This window comes from Lutra lutra, chromosome 3 (genome assembly GCF_902655055.1).
Source record: "Lutra lutra chromosome 3, mLutLut1.2, whole genome shotgun sequence".
NCBI lineage: Eukaryota > Metazoa > Chordata > Mammalia > Carnivora > Mustelidae > Lutra > Lutra lutra.
Window position 1 is genome coordinate 59,728,798 of NC_062280.1, and position 11,064 is coordinate 59,739,861.

Here is an 11,064-nt window from a genome sequence, read left to right on the forward strand (position 1 = left end):
AAGCTCAGAGGGAGGGGGGAAAAGAAGGAAGACCAAGTGACAGGACAGTGAGTCACAGACAGAGAACTGGGCTTTGAATTTAGCCACACACAGATTAGGGACCTTGAGGAGAACTGAGCTGTTTCAGTGGCGGGGTGGGAGTAAGCCTCATTCTAGTGGGTTTAAGAGAGAATGGGAAGAGGAACTGTAGACAGAGATAAGACAAAGCTCTTTGAGGAGTTCTGTGGTAAAGAGAGCAGGGAGAAGGACTGGGAGGTTGGCAGGGATGTGGGATCCTGAGAGGATTCTCCTTTCCTCCCTGCTCCCTCTTTTCCTTTCCTTTCGTGAGAGGTTATAGCACAATTAGATGGAAAGGAGAAAATGATGGTGCAGAGAGCAGGAGAAATGGCCAGAGCCCTATTTCTATGCAAAGCAAAAGGGGTAGAATCCGCACCCAAAGGAGGATCTGGCCTCTAGCGGGTGCTGGAAAAGTTGCCTAATGCCCTAGGAGGGGCCAAGGCAGGTGAGGGCTCAGAGGGGCTGGTGGGAAGGGAGGCTAGTCTCTCTTGGGAGGGCCTTTCTTTTCTCATTAAAATAGGAAGCCAGGTTGTCAGCTGAGGGGATGCTGGGGGCTTGGGGCAGGAAGACATACGACAGAGCCCACCAGCAGCGTGAGTAAGGAAGCAGGTAGGGAGCCTGGGATTGCCAGGCCTCACGAGAAGCCACTGATACCAGGTTCTAGATTTTCTTTTCAGTACAGTCAAACCACTTTCATCTTCAAAAAATTATTACCATGTAGATTAACTACCCCCCTCCCCCGCCAAACCCAGAGATTTAACAATAAAGATTTGCGTCATCAAATCCAGACCCAATGAATTTATTTTGTTTGCTTTTATTTACTAATTGTATTTTGTTTTTATGGCCATTAGTTATTTCAAATCCTACTTTCCCCGGTCAACTGTTGCAGATCTAATGCTTACCATGTATTTTAAAACATTGCTTTTTTAATTTTTTGTTGACTGTTTCTACTACCTTTTCGCATTATTAATTGGATAAAATATGACAATTTATATGGGCTTTTAATGAAAAAATTGAGAGTAACTCCCCTCAGATATCACTGACCTGCTCTATGTCTCAGACTTGTATCTTAAACATTTCAAATCAATTCCTCCCCGTTCTTAATCATGTTAGATGCCAAATTAGAGCAGGTACTGAGCCCAAAATGCCTTTAGGATAGAAAACACAACATCGAAATAGTATGCTCTGCAATAAATTTAGGTGGTTAGGAAACCAAGTGGGAAGAGGGGAAGGAAAGTTATATGATCAGATACTTCAGAGATCAGAGTGGACTTGGCATCTATTTTCTATTTTTCTAATTAAATCTTTCAATCTAATGAAAAGAAAACAATGATAAAATATATAATATGCCTACATAAACCCTCCGCCCCACCCATTTCTTTCTTTTGGAATTCCCAGCTCGACTTAGGTAATTCTCCTTCCCCTTCCATGTGTTAAGGAAGAAGTTTCCTCCTCATCCCAGAAAGATGAGTCTTGATTAATCCAACACACACACACACACACACACACACACAAATCCAGAGCCCAACCTTCATTCCCCATGCTGGTGACTAGATTAGAATGGGTGAGTGACACAAAGCTGGCCAATGAGATGTGAGGGAATGTCTGCCTTAGGCCTAGGGACTTCTGGAAAGGCTATCTCTCCCTGATAGAACAGACTGTGAATGAGGAAGTATCATCTTCTATCCTGGGAAATAGTTGTGTGAACAAATGATGCGCTTCTGTGACACCCATACTCGATCCTGAGAGGACAAGCTTGAGAAGATAAGCCAACAGTCTGAGGAAGGGTGTGGCTAAAAAGACAGAAAGATGCCAGGCCCTTGAGGACGTTGTTGGACCACTGGGTTAAACTCAAGAACTGCCCCACTTTTACGCATCCAGTTATGTTAGAGGCTAATAATAGGGCAATAGTAACACTCTATAGTTAACAATTTTTTTTTAAAAGATTTTATTTGAGAGAGAGCCAGAATGCGTTGGTGGCGGGGAGCCCCAGGGGCAGACGGAAAGAGAGAAGTAGACTCCCCGCTGAGCAAGGAGGGAGCCAGCTGGAGGCAGGGCTCCATTCCAGGACCCTGAGATCATGACCTGAGCTGAAGGCAGATGCTTAACCCACTGAGCCACCCAGGTACCCTGGAACACTTTATAGTTTAAATAAGTTTTGGGCAGGTACTCTGTTACCTGCAGCCAGAAACATTCTGTTTGACACAGTCCTCCTACAGAATCAGGGGCCGTAATTGCTGAGGGCAAAACACGGTGGTGAACTGTGTGCCTGGGACTTGGTCTGGTGGTTCCCGTATTGGAAAGAGTGTATTCAGGCCCATTAATTATTAAACAGTTATGCCTGGTTGGTTTCTGTACAGACTTCCTCGGACAGCATTTATCACTGCCCTTTAGTGCTTCCCTAGTACTTTGATCATTTACTAGAAGGATACTGAGCCCTTTTTACTATATTTAATGTTTATGCTTCCTTTAATATTGGGAATTGCTTGAGGATAAGGGCCGTACCTATCATTTTTATATCTCTCGTGGGTAACAAAGTGCCTGGCATGTAGAAGACGTTCCGTAAATATTTGCTGAACTGGAGAACCACCATCTGTTGACAAGTATGTGCTTGGTGCACAGTGGAGAAGGCGTCCCTGAGCACTTTCTCCTTATCCCTGAAGCAGAGGCACCAGGACAAAGGAATCAGTTCAGAGGAACCACTGCAGATTAGCTCTCGTGGGAAAGACAGGGCCCTGAGAGCACAAGAAAGTTCTCCACTTGGACCACACAGACAGCTGTTCAAGAATCATCCTTATCTGTGCTCCTTCCTTCCCTCTTTGCTTTCCACCACACACTGTCTGCCTCCAAAGTCCATCCTGTTTTCTCTCTCTCTCTTTTTTTTTCTACCTCTCCAATACTACCCCCCTCTCCAGTCTGCCATCATCTCACAAATGCCCCCCCCCCACCTGCTTCTATTATGTATGAAGGAGTCAGAGACATGTTTTAAAAGTAGAATTGAGATGAACCACATTCATGCATGGAATAAAAAGAAACTCCTTTCTGTGTCCCTCCGCCTTCTCTATCACCCTTCATTTTTGTCCTAGCACTATTCCTGTCTGAAGTCAGTCAGGTGCTTGCCTCCCCCCTGCTTCCCCCATGGATGGTAAAGGTCCGTGGGAGCAGGCAGCTCCCTTCTACTGTTTAGGGCCAGCTTCCCTAGACCCACGATAACCCCCGACATGCAGTAACTGTTCCAGACATGTTGGTGAGTTAACAAATCCTGAATCTGGCCACCACAGGACCACAGCTCTGAAAAGGTTTTAAGTCTTATAGTACAAGTTTTCTACCCAAAATAAAAGGAAAATAACAGGGGAATAGAGCCATCCATGAAATTCATGGACTTGAGCTTGAGCAGGTCAGGCTTTAAAAAAATTGAGGAAGGTAAGAAGAGGCAGTCTCAGCCCCACAGAAATGCTGTCAAGGCCACTGGGGCCTCCCAACCAGTTTTGGAGGACCCAGTGTAAAGTCAGGGATGGGGTATGTGGGGGTTCCCACTTGATACCCCTCCTGCTCCCTCTTCCTTCCATAGTCCTCAGGGTGCCAGGAAAAAGGTCGCAGCAGGTTTTGGCTCTGCCTGGAATTACCGTGCTTCTTGGGCCTTTGATGCTGAAATAGCTCATGCATCCACTTGCTTCCCCCGTGAACCAAATAATGAAGAAACGTGCACATGAATGTATACAGGTAACTAGAGCCAAGAGTTTATCATTAAGTTTAAAAAACTTTCTAGGAAGTTAGAATTTTGAAGTAAAATATAAAGCTGAAAATGGTACTTGGCAAAATTAATACAGCTAATTCAGGAGTTTGATTTTGTCGTTTCAGTTTACTCTTAGATTGAGAGACACACCCTCCTTTGGAGGTCATAGTGGAGCTATGAAGACTAAAGGTAAAAATATTTACAAGATAATTGATTTATAACAATGATGGGTTAGCGTCAAACCATAAAGCTGTGATTAATCATTCACTTACAAAAATTTCCACCGAAGCACTTCTTTAAAACAGCTATGGATGGAAATTAGCAGACTCAGGAAAGGCTAAAAGTCAAAAGGTTTGGATTTCCAAGTTGTAGGACTTACTCACAAAGCCCTAAACTTCTATGCCTCCATTTCTTCAATGTAACAAGTCAAGATATTAATACCTTAATGGGTTGTTCTGTGACGATAAAATAAAATACTATAATATGCATTAGAAACAAAGTAGGTGTAACTGAGCTCAAGAAGCAAATCTGGACCTACTACCTATGAAAAATATGTAGTAAGACCCGTCCAAAGGATGGGATGTCAGCCCTGAGCAGGAAGTCACTCCCTGTCTATAGCTTTATACAGGAATGGAGTAAAAGCAGCAGGAATTTTTCTTCAGGACAGTTGGCACCTTCAGGACATCTCGGCAGATACATGGGAAATTGTAACTTTATGCTAACATGGCCACATAAATTTATACTTGATCAAAACCAGCAGAATGATTTGGAGTTTAAGAGCACCAACTCTAGAGTCACATTGCCTACATGTGAATCTCAACTTTGCAGAGCTTTGAGCAAGTTCCTTAACTTCTTGGGTAGCCAGCTTCTACAAAGATCCCCAGGGATCCCCAGGGATCTCAGCTACTAGCACTCATGCCCTTGTGTCATGCCCTCTCGCATGGTATCAGGGCTGGCTTGGGTGAGCAAGAGAATACAGCAGAAGTGATGTGTATCGCTCCTGAAGCTGGGTCACAAAAGGCTCTGTGGCTTCCTACCTGGTTGCTCTCTTGGGTCCTTCTTCCCACCCCATGGAAAGGCCCACACAGTGGGGAACCAAGATGTCTAGCTAACAGCCACAGGATGGAGCTTGGACTTGGATCCACCAGCCCCAGTCAAGCTTTCAGATTACATCTCGATTAAAACCTCTTGAGAAACCTAGAGCTAGAACCTCCCAGCTAAGCCACCGCCTAATTCCTGACTGGAAGAAAGTGTGAGATAACAAATGTCTGTCATTTCAGGTGTTGGGGGAATTCATTATGCAGTAGTAAATCCCTAAAGCAGCCTCTCAAAGTAAAATTTACATTTCTGTACAAATGGAGATGATAATAGAACCTCTGTCAAAGGGTGGTCTTAGGGATCAAAGGAGAAGTACATTGAAAGCCCTCAGCCCAGTACTTGGCACAGAGTGAACACATGTTAACTGGTATTACAGGTCCACATGCCTTGTCTTCCATAAGCAAGGTGGTCCTACATGTGCTTACAGTCACTTTTCCCAAGGGCTGTTTTCCATAGCACTTTGCTAAGTACACAGATCTGGCTCTAGTCAGTCATTTTACACTGTCTTTCTCTATCCATCAACCAGGCAAACAGTCTTCCCTTTTTCCTCTCTGATCCCTTTTGGGATGAGATGCGAGATGCTTACCAGAGAAATTTAAGACACATACTGGGGCTAGGGAACCACAATCGCTGACCTGAAGAAGACCAACCCACTGACTTCATGAGCACTTGACAAAGGTAGACAATAGTCAGCTGAGCCAGCTGAAGTCAACTTGAGCTTTTACAGAGCTCACTGTTTAGAAACTGACCTCTGAAATACACAAAGCTTTCATTCAGGCTCACTTATGGGCTTTTAAACCTGGAATAGATCAGGCAAACTTCATAGATGCTATCTTTTCTTTCTCTGATTATTCCTGTCTCCTTCACATTTGGGTTTTCTTTTATTACTGCTGGATGGGTGAGCAGTCAAATTTCCTATGAACTGAAAAAAAGATGCGGAGGAAATTTACTGCTAAAGTGGTGAAAAGAACAAAAGAACAACAGAGATGTTTCTGTCCCATAATAAAACTCAATGATAAAACTATTTGACAAATAACAACTCAATAATAAAACTATTTGATGAGTGACAGCTCAATAATAAAACTATCTGACAAATATTTCAAAAGCATAGCCTGTAATATGAGATGAAAGGGGAAGTAAAGGGATAATAAATACTGAGTCAGAGGTTTTATTACCCGCAAACCATGAGGATTGCTATACTTTCATTAAGAGTAAAGTATATTTATCTATTTTACTGATGACTGGGGAACTGAATATTTAAATTTAACATCCTTCTATAATAGGATATCTGAAGGGTTCAAAACAAACATACAATCTTTTATTATACACACAGAAAGAGGTGAACTTTTAATTTTGCTGGACAAAATGCACAGTTTTTGACCTCAGGGAGTTTTTATTTAAAAAAAAAAAAAAACACAGTAGTATTAAGCTCATGCCTCTCTGCCTGTCTCTCTCCTCTCTCTCTCTTCTGGGTGTGTTTAGTTCTGCTTAAGACATTGTTTCATATGGAAACACTTAACCTTCTCTTAAACCAACCTCTCAGGGATATGAACTTGGTTTTGCTCATTTCTTCCTCCTTCCTTTTGGCTGTTTATTTCTTAGCTCTCCACAGGATCAAGGACTTTCTTTTTCTATCAAAATCTTCCTCCCTCCCTCCCCTTCTTTTCTTCCTTCCTTTTCTTTCATTCAACTTTCCTTTCTCCCACCTCCTATCCTCTTTTCCTTCATGGTATTTTTTTTTTTAAACTTCAAACATAGATTGACAATATGGAGAACATTTCTTGGGTGGTGACTCTGAATTCTTTGTAAGAATGCTGTCCTTCGTTGTGACACAGCCCAGGAATGAGGTTGTTGATTTAGTGAAAATGCCACATTCCCGAGTTTTCATCTACAATAAAGCAGCAGTTGAAACAAGATGACTTCTCTTTTCTGCTGAAGTATGCATATATATATATGCATATATATATATATATATATATATATACTAAGAAATATGAGAAAAGAAATAACTTGGGTGTTATTTCTTTCTTTTTTTTTTTTTTAAAGATTTTATTTATTTATTTGACAGATCACAAGTAGGCAGAGAGGCAGGCAGAGAGAGAGAGAGAGGAGGAAGCAGGCTCCCTGCCGAGCAGAGAGCCCGATGTGGGGCTCGATCCCAGAACCCTGGGATCATGACCTGAGCCGAAGGCAGAGGCTTTAACCCACTGAGCCGCCCAGGCGCCCCCTGGGTGTTATTTCTTAAGTGTAAATAAAGCAGACAATGAAACCACATATCCACCCAGTTGCCCAAGAAGCACCCTGAGCTCCCTTCCCTTTCCTTTTATGTTTAATCAATTACTGAAGCCTAATTGTTCACATTTCTGAGAAGTGTGATAGCCTCTAAATTCTGCTCTGCATCATCAGTCTTCTGGGATACTTCCCTGTTTCCTCTCTAGCCTTGCCCCCCCTCAACCCACATTCCCACTGTCATGCCCAACAGTCCAGGCATATGCAAGTTATCCGCAAGTTAAAATCAACTCCTTTTGCTGCTGCCCACCCTGCTCTTCTGCCAGGAGTCCTTTTATGACCCAATTAGAGGATAGATACGATCTTGTATCTCTTTGACTTATAAGGCATTTACATTTTCTGGAAAACCTTATCTCCAGACACCGACATTAACTATTCGAGCATCCCCACAGAAGAAACTTCTCCTGAGAAGACTTCCTTGGCATTCCCAGAAGTAATCCTTCTAATCCACAGGTAAGTTTGCTCAAGCCTCTCTAAATTATTTTATTGAATCCTGATGCTTAGATGGAGACACATGAATCTCTGGAGAAGTCCTCATCAAAAGAATGTTCTTGAAATATCTGTCCAAATTTCATTTAGGGAAGAGACTAGGTGTTTAAGGGAAATGGCAAGACAGCCCCTCCCCAGTCTGCATGCCCCAGCTGGCAAAGCAAAATCCCCCGGAGTCAACTTGACCAAACCCCCTAGAAGACAGTTGCATGACTCAGGCCCCTAGAACATTTCATTGCCTATTTCAAGTGGCTTATCGAAGGTCAGTGTTCCTTCCAACTTTCCCTAAGGAAAGTGCTGATAATTACAGTTTTATACCCATCCTTCCACTGGTCCTGTGCTGCCTCAGTGATATTCTGGAGACAAATGGACTATCCAGGTTACTTTGGGGTTTTTTTTTTTTTTTTTTGGTTTTGTTTTGTTTTTGCATATTTGTCTCCCAGTAGATATAAACTTCTTGAGGTCAGAGATCTTTATAAACTTTAATCTTTGTATTTGCAACAAGTAGCACAGTGCCTGGTACGTAGTGTCAGTCATGTGAATATCTGTTGATGGTATGGATGACCCATTTTTTTAAACGATTTTATTTCTTTATTTGAGAAAGAGAGAGAGATCATGAGCAGGGGCGGGGTGTAGAGGGAGCAGACTCCCCACTAAGTAGGGAGTCCAACGTAGGACTCGATCCCAGGACCCTCAGATCATGACCTGAGCCAAAGGCAGATGCTTAACCAACTGAGCTACCCAGGCACCCTGAATGACTCATTCTTACAACTAAGCTTTGTGTATGTGGTTGTTTCAAAATATGAAGTATCACTTTATGAAAACAGTTACATTTTAACACAACAAAGTCAAATGTCAGGGAACTGATGTCTGCCATTGAATTGTCTTAAATGGTGGTAACCATTGCTTTCTTTAAGGATTTTTTAAAAAAATGTATTTGACAGAGAGAGAGACAGAGAGACAGAGACAGACACAGAGAGAGTACGAGCAGGGGCAGCAGCAGAGAGAAAGGGAGAAGCAGGCTCTCTGCTGAGCAGGGAGCCTGATATGGGACTTGATCCCAGAACCCTGGAGTCATGACCTGAGCTGAACGCAGATGCTAACCATTGCTTTCTTAACTAAAAGTCATTATCAGTAGGTCAGCACTCTCAGGTACTTAACCTTTGGCACCTTTGCCTGGCCCTGAAACTGCCGGGCCAACAGCTCTTGACAGCTTCACAAACTAATTCTGAACCGTCCCTCTGCAATTCACAGAAGACCCCTCAGTATGTGAGCACTGTCTGCACATTTCCTGGCTGACTAGACCATCCAGAGAGAATGCTTCAGTTGGCTGCCTAGAATGTGTAATACTGAAACGAAAGTAAATATTTACTTAAAAGGAAAGTAAGGCCAGAAGAAACCCAAACTAGATGTTCTCAACTTGTTTGCATCCAATAATGTGTATGTATCCCATTACATGAAGGTTTTATAGTAAGAGCTAGAGCTGAACTGCATCAGGCAAGCTAAAAAAATGAAGGCAGCTTTAAATGAAAGAATCCACCAAACATCACTGATCCCACCCACCTCTGAATATTACCATGTACACCGGCTTTATGATTTACTGTGACATATTCCTGTAAAATGGTGAAGCAGTTATTTCTCTGCATCTTAACTCTCTGATTAATGGATTTTCATCATCCTGGAAGGAAAAGAAACTGGGTTCCCCACGAAGTCTTTTCTCAAAACTGTCTTTTGGGGCTTTTCCTTCTGTTATTTTTTCCCTCCTCTTATGACATCCTTACTACTGTTTGAAAACTTTAAACACCACATCTTTTCCCTTGAAGATCACAACTACAAAGGTTTGGGTTTTTTCTACTTTAAATCATATTAAATTTAAAATTTAAACTTGAATTTAATAAAAAGAAATCTCAAGACTTCTACTTGATTTCAGGAAGTATGTATTTATGATACAAAGCTGTCGCAGCCTGAACACTGAAGACCCCACCAAGGGCATCTAGCCACTCCCTAGAAGCAGCCACACCAACTGGGAAGCCTCAGTTACAACTTGGTGCACTGGTCCAAGCCCCTAGCGAGATCCTTAGCTCTCCTCCGTGTGCTTAGTGTGGTAAGATAGAACCTATACTGGTCTCCGACTCTCTTACCATTTGCAAATGTTTCAAACTTACTGCCTTTGTTCAGCAGAACCACGGGCACGGTGATGACGGTGACAAGCGCAGCGAGCCCCAGCAGTCCCAGGAGCACCTTCCACGGCGTCTGCAAGCCGGTCAGATCATACCCAGTTAGAGCGAGCCCTCTGCCCCAGTCTGGTAGAGGTAGAGGCTCGGGGCCCGCGCTGCACCATAGGCAGCGGGATTTGCCCATGGGCGAACATCGGAAGAGGGGCACAGTGGGTTGAGAGGGTTTGGAGTGCGGAGGTTGCAAGAGTGGCTGCCCCTGAACTTGTGGCAGCTGAGCCCATTGGCGTTTGCTTCTCTACGGCCTCCTGCAGGTCAGAAGCCAAGTAAGAGAGAAGCCAAGTGAGGGTGCGAGCGGGCGTTTTATGGGTGGCTCTCTGCGTCCTCCCAGGCTCGGCGCCTGGTTCTAGCAGAAACCCCGGGGGGCCGAGCGCCAGGCGGGGGCTCTGAGACGTCCCTTCACCTGTTAGGGGGCGGCCCTGGGGCTTCCACCGAAGAGGAGCTCCTGGTTGCATTCCTCCAGCTTCGGGGTCCATTTGGGGGAGAATCTGGTGAGGAAGCACCTACAATTCAACCCTGGGGTTAGGAAAGGCGCTGCTCACTCACCTTCATCGTCGGCGTGTGCCCGGAACTGAGTGCCCGGAGCAGGAGCGCAGGCAGAAGTCAGGCGAACCGCAGGGACGCGCGTCCAGCTCCGCCGCTCCGGGCCGCGGAGTCACTCGGCGCTCCCAAGTTTCTGCCCCGAGTTAAACATTAGTGAGCGTCCCGCCCGCTCGGTATAAAGGCCGCGCGCGGGCAGGCTGCGGGCGAAGGCGCGCCGGGCGCCGGGCACTCGCATCCCGGCCGGAGGGCGCCCGAGAGGCGCCTCCCACCCTGTGCCTGGCGCGGGGCTATAGCCGGGGCGCGCAGGGTGCAGGGCCCCCGGGACGCGCGGGCGGGGCTGCGAGAGCTGGAGCCGGGGAGAGCCAGCGCTTGGCAGCCGGCGCGCACACGGTGGTCCGCCGGAGCGGAAAGGGACCTTGGCGCTGCCCTCCCATGGGGTCTGCAAACTCACGGCTCACTGCTGGCAGCCCAGCTAAAACCCAGGCCTCTGTCTTGTGCTAGTGAAAGTCTGTTGGGAGGTAGTGGGGGTGTTCCAACCTTCTGGAAGGCAAAGGGAGAGAAAAGGTGATTGTTCCTTTGTGAATGGCGCTTAAAGGCTAAGTAGCTGAATTCTCCCTC

The 11,064-nt window shown here is 45.0% G+C and overlaps 1 protein-coding gene across 1 annotated transcript in view; it reads right to left on the reverse strand.

Annotated features, from left to right (window-relative positions):
• The window catches only part of DPP4 (dipeptidyl peptidase 4), an 80,256-nt gene extending 69,544 nt beyond the window's left edge, over positions 1-10,712 (reverse strand). Inside the window, exons 1-2 of the mRNA XM_047721921.1 lie at positions 10,450-10,712; positions 9,835-9,922 (exon numbers count right to left, since the gene is read on the reverse strand). Coding sequence (XP_047577877.1) covers positions 9,835-9,922; positions 10,450-10,455 — 94 coding nt within the window. The 5' untranslated portion in view covers positions 10,456-10,712. The remainder of the gene's footprint in view (positions 1-9,834; positions 9,923-10,449) is intronic.
• Between the last annotated feature and the right edge of the window lie 352 nt (positions 10,713-11,064).